Raw genomic sequence first — 24340 nt, 5'->3', positions numbered from 1 at the left:
GTAAAATTCTTTCAAGCATAATTAAACATAAGCTTAATCTTAAAGAACAGATGTGTTCTGAAGTAAAGACTTTGAAATGTATCTTGAAATGGATCCCTGCTAAGGTGTTTGAAATCGATTTTCTCGACCTTTACACTCAATGCGAACAAAAAATTTTGAACACGGTTCGTTGAAATTTTGGTATGTTCAAATTTCTTGACGTCTTTCATTTTTGTTTCCAACTTTACTTTCTACAACCATCATTTTTTTAATTATTTGTGGTCATCAGCATTTCTTTTACAACCAGTATGAATCTTCATATTTACCTGGCACAAGCTCGTAAAGTAAGTAGTTTCTCCAAAATTCATCTCATTTGAAGATAAATTATTCACCATATCCAAAGAATACAGAATATCTAATAGGACATCATTTGTACATAAATATCGAAACCCACCATTTTGGTAGTTTGAACTACTGTTCCTGAGGGTTCTATTAGGTACTCTGTATTCTTTGCCATGTCATTATTAATCTATTTTTCATGAAATTCATGGAGAGCGAAAAGGTCTAGTTTCTCGGTTAAGGCACCCCAAATATTGTATTATTGTTATAACTTTTGGTTCGAGCTCTATATTATCAATATTCGTATTGTTTTCCTGAAGAAGAATTATTTCTAGCTAAGGGTTCGTACTAGACAAACAATATTCCAATTTTCTGAGAGAGACTTGATGTACCTAAATTCTAAACACTACAGATGTAATCGAAATAAAGAAAACACATTTTGAAATTCCAATTTAAATTTTCAATAATAATAATAATAATAATAATAATGAATAATAATTTGAATTTGATTACTTTTAGAAAATAATATTGTTGACAATAACCACAAATTGAAACTCATTTGAAACGATCGATACACGTACAATAATAATTGTACTGATTACATCGAAAGGAAAGCCAATACTGGGAATGAAATGAAAATTACTACATTTTCTACATGACACAAACATTTGTCGAGAATATCACGTGCATCTATATTCATTTCGATCTATACAGACACCAAAAACACCATCATGTTCTGTGAGAGGTGTCGTCACAGTTATCAAATAGAAATGATAATGATTTTAGTTTGAATGTCATCTATTACTTATCATTTTTTTTGTGATTTTCCAACAATTATATAGTTCGTTTGGGTGTGTCATTAATTTCTATATCAAAGTTGATTTTCGCCTGATTTGTTGCAGCTGAATATTGAGATGTAATTTTTTTTTAAAATAAGTAGTGCTGGAGCTGTGTTAGGATAAATGGTCCTTAGTATTTCCCAGTGGACACTTAAAATACATAAAACAGATTTTACATATACAGTAGAATCTCGATAACTTAAACCTCGGTAACATAAAAACCTCTGTTACTTCAAAAAATACTATGTTCCCTTCCCATCAGAGCCCAAAACCTCTATAACTTAAAATACGCAACCTCTATAACTTAAATAAATAATCTCTGTATAGGCCCTCAGTAACTACATAGAAACATGTACATACCTCTATATTAACTAGGGTACATAGAAACATGTACATACCTCTATATTAACCTTTACCTAACATAGATCCTTGATAACTTAAAACCTCTATAACTTAAAATATTTTGTGTTTCCCTTGGACTTATCGAAACTTATCGAGATTCTACTGTATTTGATGCAGACAATGCATATTTCAATGTGCACATAAAGTGCATCGGGAAACTCTCAAGCAATAGTGGGACAAAAGTATTTGTCATCATCGTGCACGATAATTTGTAAATTACTCTGCGATAGACTGATCAAGAGAGAATGTAGATACGAGTGCACTACATATACATCAAACATTCTCTCTTGTTCGGTGCCACTTCGGTATGAAAGATCTCTAATTATGTTTCATTCCACAGTCAATGTATAGACAAGCGAATGAATTAATCTGTCAACTCTATTGTAAATCTAGGCTACCTCAATAGATGCCAACGCAAACACTGCAAAACAAGAGCGTGGCAAGATTTGCGTTTAGTTATAGGTGTTTTGTGTTTCGTTGTTTTTTTTCAATCATATGCCGGTTTTCCACTAAACGGCCATTGCTTTGTGAAAAAAATTTGTGAAAAGTTGCAGTTTTGAAAAAATATGATTCTCTAAATTGTTTTTATTTTATTTAACATTTGCTGGCTTTGCCCTATCGGGAAATTCCTGCCTGACAAAATTGGGTATGTCTCATATTAGGCGAGAAAATGTTTATTTGGTCGCTCGCCCAACGCTCTCGTTTTTATATCTATAATTTTTTTTATGAAAATTGTCGCCGTGTACCAATAGACGGCCTCGCAAAACAAACTTTGCCCACATCAAATTTAGCTTTCGCCCTGCCACTGTTTCCAGTTGTGATACCTGTCTATTTGACTGGCTATGTGTAATGTGTTGTCTAATATTTCCCAAATATAGCACCGCACTTTTAAGCTAATGTATGTAGGTAAAGCGTAACCTTTTTCGCATTCCCCTTAAATAAAAAACAATTCTAAAATATTTTAGCTACTGAATAATAAAAATATTTTATTGAATAATTTATACTTCATAAAAAAATAGGATAACTAAAAAAGTAACGTAAATATTCACAATAAAATTCCATAATATAAAAATACAAAATAATATTTGAAAAAAAAAAAAGGTACAAAAAATTTTTATCATAAATTATCATTACTTATTATTATTTATATTTTCACTTGAAGTGTTAAAACAGTTTTATGAAGTTTTATGTTTAGTTACGATAATAAAACTCTGTGAGCACGAGTTATTGTAATTGTAAGAAAGAAGTAAAACTCGTGTACTATGAGGGCCGTATTCAAGATGATGGTTCGTTTGTTTAAGAAATAATAATCCATTTTAGATCTTTTTAGTTATTTTTTCCTGAAAATATACATAAAATCTATGCAATATATCGATAATAATCAACGGCAGAGTGGAAGTACATAAGCCAATTTAGCCCGCCGCTTTTGGGTACCCAACTTGGCTTTCTTCCTTTATTTCTAGGCGGAAGGTTGTTTTAAAAGAAGTTGATTCCAGCAATTTAAAGATAATTCCTCGAGAGAAGACCGTTTTTTCTCATCAGAACAGTTCTTCTAAATTGAGATTGAGATTTGAAAATCGAAAAGAGGATTAAGTTTGCATCAAAGAAAAGCCTTTTGGGGTTGTTAACTTCCCAACCCCCTTTCTCCTTCTTTGTGTCGAAATATTTCGGATTTTTGTACTTTTGTAATTATGCGCTTCTTTGATGCCTTTACTAACTGAGTTAGAGCGTTGAAAATTGGTGCATAGTTTAAATACGGTACGCTTTACAGCTCTTTAGACATTGGCTCCACTCGTCTCACATTCGGAATCCTTTCAACTAAGCTACTTCATGTGTTGGAAGTCGATCATTCGTTGGTAAAAACCAGATTTTTATTTTTAGGTCAAAGCCATCAAAGAAAATTATTTCTTTAAAGTCGAAAACAACCATTTTTTTCAATTTTGCTAAAGAATGCTCCGTAATAATTCGAAAAAAAAAATTAAGCAACCAATTTTGACAAAAACTTTGTTTTAGACTAATTTTTAAATCCACACGACTCAAATTCGAAAAGCGAGGAATTGGCGTACTTCGCAAACATCAAATTTTGGGATAGACAAACAATCCTTATACCTTCATACAATAATAAATCGAAATTTTGAATCCAACAAAATTTGGTAAATTATTTTTAGTTATGACAAAAATCAACAGATGGCAACTGTTTCTATAAACTATTGATTAATGTAGCTTAAGTTTCTAAGCTTTATTGTTAGATGTCAGAATAATCTTCTATGGATTCATGCTTATAATTATTGTGTGTAACAACAGGCGAAGTGGATTAGGTTCGAATTAGGTTTGAGCTAGAACCGGGCATTAAATTATTCTATGATTCCGAGTAAAGTTGATAAAGTGAGGGTTAAAGTAGTATTCAAAATTAAGAATTCCATCAGTAAGAAAACAATCCAAGAGAGAAATACAAATTTTTTGTATGTAAGCCGATGCTTAAGAAACTTTGTTGAATACTACGCTTGTAAGTAAAGAATGAGATGAATGTCATTATTAAAGTTATCATCACACACATATTTAAGGAAAATTATAAATAACTAATTTTAGTTTGTATAAATAAAATAAAATCCGAGTCATCATCCATTCGTATAATATTTTCTATTTTCTTTCTTCAAGTGTTTTAAATGATAATATGGAAAAAGTTTCTAGGAGACTATGTGTATAAATTCCATCATCATCAGTATAGATTATATTACGTATAAACGGGTACACTCAGAACCTAAAAATCTGAATTTAACGCGATAAAAAAAACAAATTTTTGAGCGTCCTAGCTCTAGGTAAGTCAAAAGTTAAATTAATATTGAAACTTTAATGTGAGTATACATGCGCTCTCAGAAATTGATATGCAGGTCCGTACCTAAAACTTAGTAAAGAATCATGTAAAAGGCGCTCATTAATTTTCAATATTATAAATATCATAATTTGCAGAAAAATAATCTATAGAGAATTCTGCGAACTCTTTTCTATATAACTTTTAATATTAAATTAATTTTGATCAAGAATTAAAAAGTATGATCCAAATTTAATAGGAATACATACTTGGTTTATCAAAATTGGATAAAATTTGGATGTGATAGAGCAAAATTATTTTTTTTTGGATTCTGATGATGTCATAAAGTTAAAAATTCGATTCGTTTGATAACACAGGCAAATTGAATCCGATCCTTTTGGAATTTTTTTTGAAACCCACTAATTTTGAGTCATTCTTTTTTTAGCTGTGATTATGACATTTTCAAATCAAGAAATAAAAAATTTGCTTTAAATATCGGTTCAATTGTTTTAATTTCGAGTGCACTCATGTGGTGAAATAATATTTATTCTGTTCATGTTATTTTTATAAATAATAAAAAGAAATTGTAGAAATTATTACTTATTGTTACATTTAAATTTATTTTATACGAGTTATAAAATTATAACTCTTTTAATTTTTATAATGTTTAATGCTATAAAAACCTTTTTATCTTGATAATAGCAGTAATGCATAGCAGGTTATCTATAAACTACATACATTCATTTTGTGCTATCTCACAACTGTTGAGATTTTTTGGTAAAAAAAAAAGTATTTCTTCAAACATCTGTATTATCAGATATAAAGATCAGACCCCGCTATTATTTCTGTAAATAAGCAAAATCGAGAGTGGAAATATTTGATCTGCCATATTTTTCTACCCATGAAGAAGAATACTAGGCAATTTTTAACATCGAATATCTGAAAAATCTGGTCCGAACGTATTAGAAAACCAAAATGAATTATTATTGGACGATTAGAAAAGAAATTAAAAAGCATGTTCTTAAGATGTCAAGGACAAATAGTTTCTGTGCTTAATCAAAGATGGTGTAAGACGTATGATATAGTTTCTACATTATATGACAAATAATCATAGCGTATCCAGAGCCTTACTTGTAAGCATGCTCCAAAACCGAAATTTTCATGTTTAATTCAAATTTCCAACTTAAAAATGATCACATCTTGTTTTCCCCCCTCGGAGTAACCCAAAAATTCGTAATCAGCCTACAAAAGTACACCCATTCGCAATTTTGTAATAATTAATATGTAAAAAAAAAAATTTTTGTTAAGGTGTCTTTATTATCAGATGCCCAAGTGAGTGATGGCATTGTCAATAAAGCTTCTCTATCTTATCTAAACCGATTATTCTGTGATCTAACCTACCTATCTGTACATTTTGTTTTTACAATCAAAATCAACACTTCCATAAATTTTTTCAAAGACACAATTTATAATTGTTGATGTTTTCATTTTGGAAGCACAGTTCAAAATACGTATATCAAACTATATTTAAGCTTCAAAAATATTAGTTAAGCCCAAGTAGTGTTTTACGAATATAATTTGAATTTTAATTTCATAGGTTGCAAAACGGTGGCAGCATTTTACGGGCTGGAGCATAATGCTATCTATTGGATTTTTGTATAAGTAATATCGTTAGACAGTTACTTTAACATATAAATGTGAGATATCACGACCTGTACCTTCGAATCGATTTTGGCTATACATCCATGACTCAAACCAATTTAAATACAAGAATTCAGTTAGCAGTCAAGAGATGGCAACAAACACATCGTTCTAGTTGTAAATAAGTTGCTTATATATACTGAAACCATAATGCAGCTGTGCTCCTAGTACTAAAATAACGTAGTGGGGTTATTTTGGAATGTTTATTAAAGCATAGAGGAGGAGTTACACGTTACTCCTGCCTTTGAGCAGCTGTTTGAAAATCAACAGTGTCTTCACAAGAACTGCATGCCGTCAACGGCAGTCGTATGTAAAATGCGAAAGAGAACAGACGTGCTTTAAACAGCGGTACATTCTATTTCACCTAACGTGTAGTAGTAAACCTGAGTAACCGAGTTTTTTTTTCTAAGTTCCGCATAACATATATTTTAACGAATGTCGTCTGTGTTTATAATATTATGTGAAGTGTTTCACACAAATAGTTTAAGTTGGAACAATAAACTAAGTTTAAATAAAGTTAAAATTTCATTGTGCAGTTGATCATGTGTTAATCAAGTGTTAACAAAAAATTAATTAAAGTTTAACAGCCACCAAAAAAAAAAAAAAAAATTGAAAAAATGGCCAATAAAATGTTTGATGTTATTTTAATATTTTTAATATGTTCAGTGATAAAACAAAGTTTACAAAGATCATTAACAACACCAGGAAATGAAGCACCGCGAGGATGTGATTGGATTGTGCAAACATCTCAATATCCACCAGAAATGGAACAAATTGTATTATCTTGTCGTTTACGAACAATTGGTGGTGTTGAAACATTGTTATCAAATTTAACAATGTTACAAACGGATCGTTTAACAGCACTTAAACTCTCATGTAGTGATGTGTTATTCTTTGAAAGCTCACTTGAACCTAGCCATCATCGTGGGGGTTTTTTGTCACCATTACGACGTTTACGTGATTTAACAATTGAATATTGTAAAATTCGTCATATCCCCGAATCAGTGCTATCAACATTACATGAGTTACGACATTTATCGTTACGCTCACATAACTCTGACTGGTCTGCAATGAGCTTAGAGTTACATCCCGATAGTTTTCGTGGATTGTCGGAGCTACGCACACTAGATTTAGGTGATAATAATATTTGGACAATTCCAACGCGTTTGTTTTGTCCATTATACTCGTTAACGGTTTTAAATTTAACCGAAAATCGTTTACAAGATGTTTCCACACTTGGATTTGGTAACAACGATGAAGTATCCTCGTGTAATTCAGCAATAGAAGTTCTAGATCTGTCTAAAAATGATATTATAGTTTTACCCGATAATGGATTTTCAAATTTACATTCGTTACAACATTTGCATTTACAAGAAAATGGAATATCAACAGTAGGGGATCGGGCATTTAATGGATTATTTGAATTAAAAACGTTAAATTTAAGCTCGAATTCCATAATTGCACTACCACCAGAATTGTTTCAAATAAATTCGAAACAATTGAGTAAAATATATTTACGTAATAATTCATTGAGTGTATTAGCACCGGGTATATTTGAACATTTAGAATATCTAGAAGTGTTAGAATTATCACATAATGAATTAACATCGCAATGGATAAATCGTGATACATTTTCGGGACTGATACGTTTGATTATATTAAATTTATCACACAATAAAATCCAGCGAATTGATAATGGAGTGTTTAATGATCTTTATAGTTTACAAATATTAAATTTAGAGTATAATCAGATTGAAGTGATTGCGGAAAATTCATTTTCAACACTTAAAAATTTACATGCTCTCATATTAACATCGAATAATATCAAAGAGATTAACGAGAACCACTTTAATGGACTTTATGTATTAAACATATTATATTTGGATTATAATAAAATCTCAAAAATCCATCAAAATTCATTTGAGAATTTTACAAATTTACATGAGTTAATTGCATGTAATAATCATTTGAATGAAATACCAATTGCTATAACCAAGTTAACAAATTTAAAAACATTGGATTTGGGTAATAATCAAATATCGGAAATAACAAATCAATCATTTTATGGTTTAAATAAATTGTATGGTTTACGATTGATTGATAATAAATTAGTGAATATAACACGAGATCAATTTGCTAATTTACATACGTTGGAAGTGTTAAATTTAGCGGGTAATCAAATTGCATATGTTGAACAGTCGGCGTTTATCAATAATCATAAACTGAAAGCAATACGTTTAGATTCGAATCAATTAACTGATATTAGTGGCGTTTTTACAAATTTGCACAGTTTATTGTGGTTAAATGTTTCGGATAATCATTTATTATGGTTCGATTATAGTCATTTACCAAAAAATTTGGAATGGTTAGATATGCACTCAAATAATATCGCTGTTTTGGGTAATTACTATGAAATCAACGGTTCGCAACTAAAGTTAAACATGATTGATGTTAGTTATAATCAAATAACCAAAATTGATAAACTATCGATTCCCTCAAATATCAAAACGATTTTGCTAAATAATAATAAAATTTCTCATATTGGTGTTGGAACTTTCTTAAATTTACCCATGTTAGAAAAAGTGATTTTATATGGGAATCAAATTAGGAACTTGGAGTTATCTGCAATATCGATATCAGAAATTTTACCAAATAACGATTTACCACAATTTTATATATCAAACAATCCGTTCGAGTGTGATTGTACGATGGAATGGTTGCAAAGAATCAACCAGTTAAATCGGTTACGTCAATATCCACGTGTCATGGATTTAGATCTTATTGAATGTCAATTAACACGCCGTGCTTCGATTAAAACAAAAAAATTAATTAATTTATCTCCCTCGGAATTTTTATGTAAGTACGAAACACATTGTTTCGCTACTTGTCACTGTTGCGAATTCGATGCTTGTGATTGTGAAATGATATGTCCAGAGAATTGTACTTGTTATTATGATTTAACTTGGACATCGAATGTTGTTGACTGTTCCAATGCGGGTTATACGCAAGTACCTGAGCACATCCCAATGGATGCTACTGAGATTTATTTGGATGGTAATAATTTTGGAGAATTAGGATCACATGTTTTTATTGGCAAGAAAAAGTTACAGAAGTTATATTTAAATAATTCAAATATTGTTCAATTACATAACCGAACATTTAATGGTGTTAAATCTTTACGAGTTTTACATATGGAAAATAATCAATTGAATGAATTACGTGGATATGAGTTTGATCAATTGGAGAATTTAAATGAATTATATTTGGAGCATAATGATATTGATAAAGTTGGAAATCAAACATTTGTGAAAATGCATAAATTAGAAGTGTTGAAATTGGATGATAATAATATTGTTTGGGAAAAATTACCTGAGACTAATGCACAAATATTAACAATCAATGGAAATCATTGGCAGTGTGATTGTCAATCGATTTTATCGAATTTACAGTGGTTAACCGCAAATCAACCAGAAAAACTATTTTGTACGGGATCAACCACAGAAACCGTTGCGGATGCGCTGAAACATTGTAATGGTCAAGAAAATGCAATAGCAACATCGGTGATTCAACGTGAAATTAGTTTTAATCAAAATTTTATGCATTCAACGTATTTACCGCTGTTATTAGCAGCAACATTAGTGACTTTAATTTTGTTATGTTTAATACTAGCGGTGGCATATGTTTTTCGACAAGATATACGTTTGTGGATACACTCTCGTTACGGTATACGATTATGTGGCTATCACTCAGGTGGTGTTGATGCCGCTGAAGATCGTGATCGGTTATATGATGGTTATGTGGTGTATAGCATGAAAGATGATGAAATTGTGACACGTATTGTGACTTCGGAATTAGAACAAGCTGGTTATACGTTATGTTTACATCATCGTGATTTACATTTAGTTCCAGGTGCATCCTATTTAGCGGATAGTGTGTTAAGTGCGGCAGATGCTAGCCGACGTGTTTTACTAGTCATATCGCCATCATTTCTTGCCTATGAATGGTCTAGGCCTGAACTACGTGCAGCTTTATTAGCTAGCTTACGTGGTCCACGGAGGAGGCATAAGTTAATGTGTATCTTATTAGATGGTACGTTACCTCCAGCCCCTGATCCAGAAATGCGTGCACTTTTACATGCCGCTACACCAATTGCGTGGAATGATCGCAGATTTTGGGAAAAATTACGCTATGCAATGCCAGATATAATTGCATCATCACCACGTAAATTACAAAATGCGGGGGGTAATTCAACGGATATGCGTTGTAAAATTGGTGGTGCAAATATGCATGGGGCTCGATATACCGCAGCACCAACGGCATTAGATGCATGGTATCGTTTTAATATTACTGCATCATCCACACAGCAACAACATCCACATCAACAGTTACCAACAGCTCCCATGGGGGGTGTCACACCGGGTGTACATCAGGGTGTAGCAACACCTACACCCACACAATCAACATACGTATCGGGGGATGAACAAGAAGGTGGTAGTAGTGCAACCAGTAGTCAGCATTACGAATGTGCTGAGCATGGTTACATGGCATTACCACAACCTCATGTTTATTCTACGATATCGGATACTCGTGGTCCTACGGGACCTCCTCCACCTTTACCCCCACCTGGTGCACATCAACAAACAAGGACTTATTTTGTATAAAATTTAGTGATAAAATAGTTTTTTTTATTTATAAATCGTACTTAAAAACATTTTTGATGAAGCAACGTATAATTTCGTTTAAATCGTAGACGGCAATACCACAGTGAATTATTTTTTCAGTATTTATTGTTTTTAATTTAATATAAAAAAACGAACAATTATTTTTAAAAATATTGTGATTTAGATTTTAAAAAGAATTAACGACTCAAACATTTTTACCAAAATTTTTGGACTAATGCAATATGTAATATTTTTTGTATAAATTAAAACTTCTAAAAACTTGTAAAAAAAATAACATAAAACAGAAAGGTTTGTTTGATTTATTTTTTAATATTTTTGTAAATATCTTTTATATATATACGTAGGAAACCAAGTTTTAATTGGTTGAATTTTTTAAATTATTTTTTTGCAAAACAGAAAAATTGTTGAATAAATCAAATAATACCTAATATACCCTAAAGGATCAGCCACATTACCTAGAAAAAAAATTCAAGGTTTTATTAATATTTACAGAAAAAAAATTTTGCTGGTAATTATAATTAATTTGCATAAAAGCTTTTTAGGTAACTTTTGGTTGAAATATTAGGCCTATATTAGGATTGCTAAAACTGATTTTTCGAGAGAATCGATATTGTTGCGTTGCACTTGCGCGGTAATTTGCAATTCTATTCCTATTATCGTTTTTGTTAAAAATCGATATTTTTTGAGAAATCAGTATTTTTAAACTTGAAAATACATTCATCTAATTGTAATCGGCTCGGATGAAACCGTTGTGTTCATTAATTGTATCAATTAATAAAATAAATTTCTAATAACTATTAATAACGAAAATAATTGTTTGTTATTAACATTGCTAAAGTATTGTATCTGCAAAATTATTTTACAGTTTGAGTGTTCAAACATCTGAATCGATTCCCTTTGGATTATTGTAAGTTATCATTACAGCGTGTCACAAAACATTTCAGTTAAAACTTAAGTAATTAGTAATTTCCTGAAGTGGTATGAAATATTTTGTGATACATTGTAATGATTGAGGCTGAAATTAATGCCAACGATATTCCAGCTCTTGTAGGACGTTGTATTCTACTATAAATTATTTTTAAAAAAAATGAAACTAATTTAAAGACTTTTTTTAACTTATTTGTAAATTTTGTAAATATTTGTAACAAAATATAAAAAATATTTATTTATTTTAAAAAAGAAAATGTATTTGTGGCATTAAAACTGAAAATTTATTTGTATATTTTCTTGTAAATTTCCTATTATGAATACTCCGAAAAAAAGTAAATAAAACTATATTTCAATTCTCACCAAATAAAATCATTATATCGAATTATTAAATTGAAATAATAAAAAAAATCCAAGTTTTTGAACGCTTATTAGCAATGTAATTAAAAATATTTTATCAAATTCATATTTGTATATTAATTATTATAAGGAAATTAAAGAAAAATAATAAATGTACGTCAATAAAAGAAAAACAAATTGTCATCCTATTATTATAAAAAATATAAAGAAAACAAGAAAAAAATGGTTGCGAAAATAACAACTGTAATTATTAAAACTAATTTAATTGTGAAAATGACTGCTATTATTATTATTACATTAAAGAAAATATAAGACAATTTTCTTTTTATAAATTGTGTTTTTTTTATTAAATTTTCTTTTTCAGTTATATCCAATCTGTGTTCTACCTACTTTATTCATAGTACTTTTTCTCGAAAATTTACTTTTTTAAGAAGTTTTTCTTTAACGCTTTTTGTAACATCATAAAATAATTCGGCTTTGAATTCAAACTCTATCACAGGCATGGGCGAGTTGTTTTAAGTCGAAGTCACCATTGTTATATCTTTATCTTGGCTCATTATCTTACACGTTACAGAAGTCTGAGGGACTTCTGTAAGTCCCATTTTCCCATGCTTGCTCTATGGTATGTAAACAACATTTTAACAATAGATTTCGGAGGGCCCATAAAAAAACTATCCTAGAGGTAAATACCATTCACGTAAACCCAAATAGTTGTTTTTAGGTGAGTAGTCCTGGTCCATTAAAGAGCAATTTTAAGAAAAGTAGAAAAATACACCCAGAAGAAAGATTCAAAATTTATTTTTATTTTATACACTCCTTTTTGAGAGATTGTGTCCGCCGAGGATCGACTTTAAAAATGCTGTTTTAAAAGAAGCTAATAAGTTTGAAGCCATAAACTGCGAAAACTTTTATATGTATCATTGGGTATATTAACAAATAGAAATTGTTGCTCCCGCATTTGAAAATGATTTTGTTGACTATTCTCAAAACTTAACGAATTACTTCTTCGTTAATATCGATACTTGTGCAATAATTTTATATTTAGAGAAAGGGCGTGTCAAAAGACTCTTAAAGGGGCGTATTTAATTTGTCCCCTATGTGTTTACGCCACTGAATTCAAAATAAATATCCTCAAAATTTTATTTATAGATAAGGTTCACTTCAGTTCAAAATTTTATTTAAAGGCAAGGTGACACAACATACAAGTATTGTAGTATTTGCTTTGCTAATAATAGATTTAATTGAATAATTCCTGTTTAAATATAATGATTTATTATTGAACTTAACCAGATAAGTAAAGTATGAAAAGGCGGAATATAAAAATTAATAACTAATTAGAAATTAATTATTTCTACAAAATTTTATTAATAATTTATGAGTAAGTTTTCTAAACATATTCCTTTCAAATGTTGATATTTTTACAGGAAATATTTCTGTCCTCTAAGGTTTTCCTCTATGCTCTATAACGGTTTTCGAACAATGTGCTTTTTCTGTAACAGTACTGTTGGAGATAGACAAAGCTATTCGAAAACCTGATTAAACTATTCTTGTTAGAGGAAAACTTCAGAGGATAAAAATATTTCTCATAAAAAGACTAATATCTTTTGGCTGAAACTTTTTTCGAAAACTCAACTAATTCGATAAAAATTTAAAATGATACGCGTATCTTAGGGCCTTTGTTTATATGAATTTTTTGTAATGCTTTGGTGCTAAGAATCAGTTACTACAGTGTGGGCCATTTATTAAAAATCATTCTGTACCTCTGTAAATATTAAGCTATAAATAAATGTAAAGAGAAAAAATTCTAAGTAAATATCTTTTGACTACTGATGTCCCGTATATGGGACAAAAAAAATTCATGGTGTTCAGAGTTCCTTTGTTTCCAACGGAGAATTTTTTTGTTTGTTTGTTTAAATAACATAAAATTAAAAAAAAAATGATTAACTAACCTTGTTTCAAACAGGGTATTTATTACACAGGGTATTACCATGTCAAAGCCTTGATATTCACAATATTTAAAAAAAATTATTTTTTAATTAATTGTTCAAGTTCAATATGATGAAATTTTTTTCGAAATTCAGTTAATCGTTCATATAAATCACACAATTTGAATGACACTACAAACACTTGTTTAAACACGAAATTATTTTATTATTATATAAAAAGGTTAATGTCAATCATATAGCTTACAGAAATGAAATCAAGATGGCACAACCGAAAAAAAAAATCATTTCAAAATTCGTGTCCCGTATTTGGTACAAAAGGTATCTAGTGATGTAAAAAAATTTCAAAAGGTTGTTAGTCAAAAGGGAAAAATTTCAATTTGAGTCATATCCACCTACAAATTCTCAAAATTAGAAACGATAATTAGCAAAGCTGTATCTCGTGAATGGTACATTAGAGCCCAAATAAAAAAAGGAATTTTATCAACTATATCACTCTGGTCTACTACTACTTTTGGGATAATAATTGAGAATTCAACAAATATTATTTTATATTTTAATAAAACTAACTGAATTTTTATTACAAGCCCTTTTTATTATTACAAAGGATTCGTTCTAAAGATATTACAACAAAAGTACAGAAGCTATTAAATATAGTTAATGCTATATTTCTTCTTCTTTTTACCTAAATTTATTTTTGATTAATTGCATTTAGAAATTTAATAAACGATTGATTAATTATATGTAGTTCATTAAAGGTTATATTCAACAAGTGTTTTCATAAGTTAATTTAGATTGAAATAAAGGTGATAAAATATGAAATGTTTGTGTTTCTACTTTAGTAAATTGAGAACTTAATTAATAATATTTTCTGGTAGAAATAAAACGAATTTTTAATTATAAAAAAGATTTATTTAATATAAAAAAGCATATAAAAAAGGTAAAACATATTTCGTAAACTACTGTTCGATGCAACTCCTTAAATCATGTAGTAGGATTCAAAAAAAGTCAGGCCCATCAAAATTACCAATTTTTATTATCAATGCTGACACATTGCCGTATAGGAAATAACATTTGGTATCCTGAAACAAACCGAAGCTACCGATTAACGGTCAACGTGAAATTTGAAAACGTATACTTAATGTAAATGAAACTCGTCATAAAGCCTGAGCACATATTTGAATAATTTTATATATAAACACATTTGAGGCATGAACACATAATCGATAGATGTTCCAGCCAATATAAGATCCAAAAAAACCGATAATTAATTTTTTTTTTTCGTTTTTATCAAGATGTATACATATTATACTTTGAGTCATTATTAATTACAACACTTTGTATTGATCTTATTTCGATTATAGACCAATATAAAAAATATGATATTGTTACTAACAGAATTTAAAAAAAATCTCTCTCCAGCGGGGAATCGAACCCCGGTCTCACGCCTGACAGGCGGGGATACTGACCACTATACTACCAAACCACTATACTATTACATGTATATATATGTTCACATAGATTTCCAGTATATAGCTTTCCGAATTTTTTGAATAGCTTACAAATATTCGGTCTTGAAGAGTCTCAATGATCATAAAACTCAATAGTTCTTGGTATTGGACTCAAATGTAGTACTTAAATATAGTCCACTTTTTTTATTTTTTAAAAACAGCCATGCCTATCTCTACAGCCCCTCCAAAATGAGCTAGAGGGATACAAATTTGTAAATATGTTCAGATAATCTCCTGATGAGTGTCTATTAGGGTTGTAAATTTACCGGCACCGCCGGAAATTTACTTTTTCTTATTTTTTAACCCCCGAACTAAGGGGTGTTATAAGTTTGACCGCTATGCGTGTGTGTCTGTCTATAACATCGTAGCGGCTAAACGTATAAACCGATTTTAATTTTTTTGGTTTCGTTTAAAAGGTAATTTTACGGAGAGTGTTGTTAGCTATGTTTCAAGTTTGCGTTTAGGGTTCCGTATAAGAAAAAATTTTCAGGGGTTTTTAAAATTTTGTAAATTTCACTTGTTAGAAGTTTTTCTTAAAACTCGGGGGTTTTCTTAAATTTTGAATCATAAATGAATCTAAATTTTTGCTAAATATAATGTTTTACAACATGATTTTCAATTAAAAAAATATAAATAAACTAAATTTAATGAAACATTTAATATTCGTATTAAATAAAAAAAAAAAATTAATTTAAGAAAAAACACCAAAAAACGTGCATACATACATTTGAATATTAATTAATTAATTAAATTTTCGTTATTATTATTTTTTTAAATTTAATTTTTCAAAATACCTATTACACACATAAATAATAATTTATTACATTTCAATATGAACATACATAAATAAATTAGTGGTATAATTTGAGTTCAGCAGTTAGCAGCCATATTTAATGCTTATAATATGTTGTATGTTTTTGTTTGTCCGTTTTTTTTTTTTTAATTTTTTATAAAACAATAATTATTATCTATCTGGTTTGTTGGTATTTCAGCTTTTTTTAATCCCCGCCTATTTATTTACATAATGATTTTAATATGTAAATCAACTGATTTTTTTTTATTATATATTTTGTTTTTAATTTAATTATTGAAATGATGGAAAAAAAAACCGTATGTTGTATTATATGTGTACATGTGTTGTGTATGGATAGTTCAAATATTGTAACGATGGCAAAAGGTTTTCCACTCCAAACGGTTTGGGCCCATTTTTCTTATCGATTTACGACCTACTCTCTAATTAAAAAACTGCTATTCAACCATAAATATACTTATACTAGCGGCCCCGACGGACGTTGTCCCGTAAAAACGTAACTCCAATTCATGAATACCTATACTACGTTTAGCCTGTCCGCTAAACCCATCCCGCTAAACCCCAATTTAACTCCTATTTATTGGAGTGGCCTAAAAACGTAACTCCAATTCATGAATACCTATACTACGTTTAGCCTGTCCGCTAAACCCATCCCGCTAAACCCCAATTTAACTCCTATTTATTGGAGTGGCCTGACCTTCGACCTTTGGCCTGACCTTTGATAGTAGAGCTCGCTGCGCTCGCATATGGCTCTAATAAATGCCTATTGACAATACCTGAATACTATTAAAAATACATAGTACACATAGTATACATAATGTGATATGATTTATATGCGCTCCCACCATTTAATGAAATTTCATTTTTTTGGTACGGAGCCCTCAAAAACAGTTGTACTGGACCAAATTGTAAATCTAAACCATTCTCGAATCTCCACGAACACACACAAAAAATTTCATCAAAATCGGTCCAGCCGTCTAGGAGGAGTTCAGTCACGTACACACACACACAAGAAATATATATATTAAGATAACTGGAACAAAATCCTCCAATGCAGTTTTAAAATATACCAAAGTTGCAAAGAATTGACTGGGGTGTTTTTAATTATTTCAAACATGTTTATTTTCTAATATTTTTATTTATGATAAAGTCCAAATTAGCTTTGCACCTAGAAAGAGGCGCTAAATTTACTTTTTTTGTAAAATTTGTATAAACAAATAAAAAAGATGCTCTCCGGCGGGGAATCGAACCCCGTTCTCCCGCGTGACACGCGGGGATACTGACCACTATTATTATTTTAATATTATTTCTTGCCTATATTATTTGCAAATTCTATCTATTTTCAGAAAAATATGGTATGACTGCTCTTTTCGTCGCAGAAAGGTCTGTCACATCGATTTTTAAGACATAAAGCCAATAAAATTTTACCTTTATCGCGGAATTACTCTGTTTTTTTTTTTTTTTTTTTTAATTTGTTTGTTTTGAGTTCTACTTTCGATATATCTCGGTGTGAAGCTCAAAACTTCTATCACACCAGTAAAAATATCTGTCACACCAGCAAAAAATAAAAAAATCCTGGCATAAAATATTACTGCCAAGATAAACCCTGTCACACCTAGTCCATATTGTACCTATCGTTAAATAGTATATTGATTCATATACGAAATTTGGAAATCCGTGTGAGTGCAGTTTTACTATCACGGGCTCCAGGGCTATAATGTATTTTATAAAAATACTATGATTATCAATTCAATTCTTTAAACCACATCTCTGAAGATTGTCTGCAATAAAATATTTTTAGTGCTTCTAACATTTATGTAAAGCTATTTTCACAGTAGTAGATATTCGATATTATTAACGATGCGATTTTATATTAGTACAAATGGTCCGATTAATATACTATTTTCCAGCGATCAAATTCTCTATCTATATTTATTTCATACATACATTTGTGTTGTGTATTTCGACTGCAACATAGTCCTTATCAGTATAAATAGCCAAAACTGTCACGTAATTTTTCAGCGGAAATTTATCTATCTTTGTTTGATTAATTACGATTTATAGTTTATCTTCATCATCAACAACATCGTATATAACGACTTATCAGCTATAGCGACCAATGTTCATTGGAATTATAGAATTACACACTTTTTTATTGGTACATACCCACTTTTTCAATTAAAAAAAAACAACACTAAAATATGATTTTCAGTCTTATAACTGTATTCTGGATCTTAATAGCTCATAATATCGCTTAATGCGACCAATTAGAGATAGAAGCAAAAATAAAAATATCGCTTTTAACGACCGTAATTGATGGCTCCTTCAATGTCGATGCAGTATAAAATAAAAAATTGTATTCTTTTATCACAAACTTTTATTGCAAATTCATATATTTCCGAAAGAACTAATAAATAAATTATCCACAAAGATTGATTGAATGATGAATTATTCACAGAAATGTGAATGTGCCTTTATAGACACAGAAACAGTGGGTATTTTTATATGTATATAGTATGTTAGAATTATAAAAAAAAACATGGTTTTTATAATATGATGATGTGTGTATAAATATTAGAAATAATTTCATGCAGAATAATATTTTTTATTGTGTTAAAAATTAATATAAAAAAAATCATCTGTAGTGTGAAACACTCACATGACTGTCATGCTATAATAATACTAATGGTGATTAATATACCTTGAGGTGAATAGTTAAAACAATTGAATTCAAATCACTATTAATATTTAGGTACTATTGTGAATTTTTTTTTATAATAATATAATAATCTGAAAGTTTGTTTATGGTAGATCACTCGTTATAGTCAAGTTCAGAGAAATATGCTCTTATATTCGTGCGCTATCTGTGACAACCATAGAGATGTGAATGAATCGGCCCAGAGCCTAGCCAAAATTGCATTAAGTTCTGGTAGGCTTTTATTTTTTCTGGCAGGAAAACAATCAATGATGATGATTGAATTATTTTAAGCACACGAAGGTGAAATTGATTTTTAATGGTAAATCCAAATTATGGTAGGTAGGTGGGATTTTAAATAACAGAGTTATTATTTATGTAATAACGGCAAATATATCCAAATATATGACTTCTGAATATAAAGATCTAAATCTATGATCTTTAATTAATTTTATTTATGCGTATTTTATAAGCTATTCATATACCTACAGTCAATACCGGTTATAACGACCTGGGTTATACATTCATAAAGATATACTACATCCATAAAGATATACCAAAATTCATAATCAAAGTTGAAAATAAGATAAAAATATATCAACCCTAAATCTTCTCTGCTCGTACATCCCTTATATGGATGGAGAGACACTTGACTTTTTTTCTTTTCTATGTCATTGCTAATATGTTTACTTTCTATTAAAAAGTTTTTCTTTTTAATTTGTTTTCATTTGTTCCAAGTGAAAATTATCAAAAACTTTCAAAATATGTTATTTCTTAATAATTCTCCTTAAGAGCAATGTATTTTATATCGATTTTCAATATTTTTTTTTTAAAATTGGCATGGATGCTAAGCTGAAATTTTAACCACATATTCTTTGAGTAAAATTCTAAAAGAAAATTTGGAGCCTTTAAATCAATTAATGTTGTCATGCTCATACATCTTTAATCAATTGGGAACGGTTATAGTCGCACACATATGTAATCGTATTGTGTTTATGTTTTAGTATGCATATAAACTTTTCAACTAGGTCAGTTATCCAACACTGTAATCTTAGAATTAATTACAATCCAGAGTAACATATTTTATGAAAAGTATTTTTTTAAAGTGATTCATATAAAAAAAAAACACATTTACGTATAGTCTAAACTGTTTGTGACATGAACCTTTTAACGGTTTGCATTACATAAATAGGGTAAACATTATACTGTTTGCTACTTTGTCAGTAATTTATTTCATAATTTTTAATGTGAAATTTTATTTCTTTTTTATACTCATATGCAATCCGCCACGAGAGATTACGTGGTTTTAATATTTTGTTAAGGAATTCGGCTAAAACTCAATGAACAGGTATCCCAAAAAATTCAATGATAATTTTTAGGAATAAATAAATCACACTACTCTGATTCTGATTGATTTGTCAAGTGTTCTGTGAAACACGCATAGGTGAGTGGGAAGTAAGGACCTCCATAATTTCAATGAAGTCAATTCATAACTGAAAGTGTTTACAAAATTTCGATAACATTACTTTTCGTTGAATTCCAAAACTTCTGATCTTCATAGAATATTGTTTAATATTTCGTCTTAGTTCATTATTACATCACTTGATAACTTTTGTCCCAAATATGTGACATTAATTTCTTATTTTAAACGACGAAAAATCATAAACTATGATATTTTATGTGCCATGTACGGGAAACTTTGAAAAATGATTAGGTTAACTTTATTTTTAAACTTTAAAATTATCGGGTATTTAAAAAAATTCAACTCAAAATTTAAGAAAAACAAAAAATTTTCATCTCTTAATTGCAACGGTTGTAAAATATTTTGTCCCATATCTGGGACAAAAGTAATCATGAGGCTACATCCGTATGCTGTTTTTCAATTTTGATATATTAATCATTGATGTAAACGACGATTCCGACCAATTTTCGTACTTAAAATTGGTCTACAATATTTATTGGGTGCCCCACTTTAATTTCTCAAACTGTTTCTTCTATGAACCATTTTTGGGGAAACCTGATCGAAGTAAAAATTGTACTATTTTGAGGAGGCCATCTCATCCAGGCCACGAGTCCAGAGAAACTGAGAGAAACAGGACTTATTTCGCAATAATTATTCGGCGGTAATCGAATGCAAAAATCTTTCTGAATCTATGCGTGTTTGCGAAAAATCTATCTGTGTTTGCGGAAAAATTGTAAGTTTTGTTATCAAACTTAAATTGAAATTACATTATATCTTTATTTTTAATTATCTTAGTTTTCTTTCGTGTAAGAAAATGCTTCCCCCTGAATGTTTTATTTGGGTTATTTTTTCTTAAAGCGTTTCAATGATGAAGTACTCAATTGCAGAAATTTAAATGGGACACCATTTATTATAGTTATTATTATTATTAAATTAACTAATGAATAAATTTTTATTACTATTTTCATATAAAATGTTGCATTTAATTCCAGATAAGACGAAAAATATAAAATATAAAATTATATAATTTGTTACTTTTTGTAAACAATGGTTGTTTTTAATTGTGCATGGCGAAGGATACTACAAAATATTAAATATATATATATATATATATATATATATATATATAATAGTCTTTATTATAAAACAAACACAAAAATTAGATAAAAATCAAGTTTTTATTTTTAAAGAAACACTTGTTACCAATTGTCCAATAATAACTTTTTTAAAACGTGAAACTTTTCAATAATTTTTTCCCAATCATTTTGTATGTCTGCTGTGTAACAGATGCATACCTTCGACAAATAATCGTTGTTGTATACATTGTACAGAGTATACAAAAAGTTTGGCCTCTAACTATAATTTTTATTTTCCACGGTATCTGCTTTGATTTCACAACATAAATCGCCAGTCTATAATAAAGTTTCATAATAAAGAAAATGACGGTTTTAATCGTGTCTCAAGTGTTGAATTTATGAATATCAAGAACACGATATGTGAAAAAAGGCCTGAAGTTAGCAGGAAACGTTGAAAAACTTAAATATGGAGTGCAACTGTAAAAACCAAAATCATTTTCAACCCTTTCGACATTTTCCAAACTTTCTCTGGACTTTCTTCACGTATTGCGTTATCAATAACTATCTTTGATTTTTTCATTAATTCGACCTTCGAGCCAAGATTGAAACCTCAATTTTGTGATCACCAAACTTTTGTTTATAAATCCTCAAAAATTCAGAAAAACAACATAGTGATTTTATTTCATTATGGACTTAACGGTATATCGAACTGAAGTAAGTTTTTAATTCTGCTTTTATAGCTTAATTTTAAGTCGTATCAATAAATGTTTTTATTCGGAACAGCTTCAATTTTGATGATTTTTTAAAAAAGTATTCCTTTTTTTATATTATTTAAGACTAGAAACCTTTCAGTGGACGGAAATAATCTGAGGGGGTAAGGGTAATGATATATCAACACCTATAGCCTAAACCACTAATGATAGAACTTTTAAATTTCGAGAGGATATTGATTTTATACTGTAGGTGTCATTTAAAAAATGATTTTTCGAAATTCATACCCTTAAGAGGTGAAATTAATGTTATGCTCGATTTCTTGGAACCAAGTTGATAACTTTTAACTCATGGTACATTTTTTAACAACAACATAAAAGCCAGTTCATTCACCATAATGATAGCTTTTATTAATGTTTTACAAATTAGTTTTGTGCTTTTATTTTTTGCCATCATAAATTATACAAGCATATTTTGTTTCGCTTTGGGTACCACACAAAACTATATCACTCAATGATTCTATTCTCAATTATTTGCATACGTCCAGACAGTAGTTACATATCGCCTCCTGCTTTATACCGTGGACCCATAATAAAGCGAAATTTTTAGGATTCATTTTTTTTACCATTTATAGAAATTGGAACAGTATTGCTAGCACACAAAAATGTGATTTTAATCGTAACTCGGATATCGAATGTATGGAAATTGTCTTTCCATACATTATTGTTAAAATTTGAAATATCTTATTTTCAACTATTGTAAGGGTTTAACTGAAAAGATTTTTTATTGGTATAACTGGATTTTATCGAGTGCAAAATAAATTTTCTTTTATGGCATTGAAAATCGTTCCTGGAAGAGTTTTTTGGTCGTATTACGTGGTTATAACTTCATTTGGTACTAGCGGTACTAAATAACTCTCAGTTTCAAGCTTAGACTCCTTCTTATATCTGAAAATCGATGTATTTCGATAACTTAGAAGTTAAGAAAAAATGAAATTATTGTCTTTTGACCAACTACCAATCCGCCACCCATTAAATAATGAAACAGGTTTTTATTAGTTTGTAGTAGAGTTTTAGTAATGAGAGTGAGTTTCTTATCAATACGCACTCAAAAGCTCAGAAAAAAAGGATAATACAAATTTCACTACATTATAAGCTCCCAGTCTAATATACAAACTGAACTCATGAGTGAACTAATAACTACAAAAAATATATAACAAAATGTGCATATAGTACAATTCACAATATATTTAGTAAAAACCAAACCAATAACACTACATTCCCTGGTAATTTGTTTTGTAACTAAAAAAAAAACTTAACACAACTAAAAAATAAATACAAAAACAATGAAACAATAAAAAAAACTAGTTTCGATATATTGATACTATTCGTAAAGTAACATCGGAAGTGATTATTTGCATATTTGTAATATACAAAATGGCTCAGAAGGAATGATACAAATACGTAATTTTCATAAAATAGCTAATAGATGGTCTGGACATTTAAAAAAAACTTATATCTTAGGAATTATTTACTTAAAGTATTCAAATTAGCTTATTATTATTATAAATGCGAAAGTAACTCTGTCTGTCTGTATGTTACGCTAACTCCCCTAAATTAATGAACCTATTTAAATGAAATTTGGTACAAAGATAAAATTCCTAAAGAAAGCTGAGAAAGGACATAGACTACTTTTTAATGCGAAAAATGGCTGTAAGAGGTTGAAATAGGGAATGCAAGTTTGAATGGAAATTATGTCATTTTTAAAGATAGAAGCTTGATTAGACGTAAATAAATACAAAATTCAAAGTTTGTGGAAATCTTACCCTAAAAGGAGTAAAAATAGAGGATGAAAGTTTTTGTGTGATGACGTCGACAAAAAAGCTTATAGCCCACAAAATAAAAATATAGATGAAATACAAAGAATAAGGGAGAATTGTGAGAATCTTCCAAAGTGCGCTTTTCCTACCGTATACCATTAAACATCTTGTAAATATATTTAATTACTGTTAATTTAAAATTGTTTTTATATATACTGGACAGTATAAAAATGTATAAATGCAACATGTCTACTCTCAAATTATTTACAAA

At 29.3% G+C, this 24340-nt stretch overlaps 1 protein-coding gene across 1 annotated transcript; it reads left to right on the top strand.

The window, feature by feature from the left end:
- The first annotated feature begins 6390 nt into the window (after positions 1–6390).
- On the top strand, positions 6391–10873 carry LOC123300436 (toll-like receptor 6). The gene has a single exon (XM_044883009.1). The coding sequence runs from the start codon at positions 6690–6692 to the stop codon at positions 10731–10733; it is 4044 nt and encodes a 1347-aa protein (XP_044738944.1). The 5' UTR covers positions 6391–6689; the 3' UTR covers positions 10734–10873.
- Positions 10874–24340: the final 13467 nt, after the last annotated feature.

Source organism: Chrysoperla carnea, chromosome 5 (genome assembly GCF_905475395.1).
Source record: "Chrysoperla carnea chromosome 5, inChrCarn1.1, whole genome shotgun sequence".
Lineage (NCBI taxonomy): Eukaryota > Metazoa > Arthropoda > Insecta > Neuroptera > Chrysopidae > Chrysoperla > Chrysoperla carnea.
The sequence above is the reverse complement of the archived record's forward strand: the minus strand, read 5'-3'. Positions and strand labels throughout refer to the sequence as shown.

Excerpts from the sequence above, each read along its gene's own strand:
- LOC123300436 (XM_044883009.1), top strand. The coding sequence starts at position 6,690 with ATGGCCAATAAAATGTTTGATGTTATTTTAATATTTTTAATATGTTCA.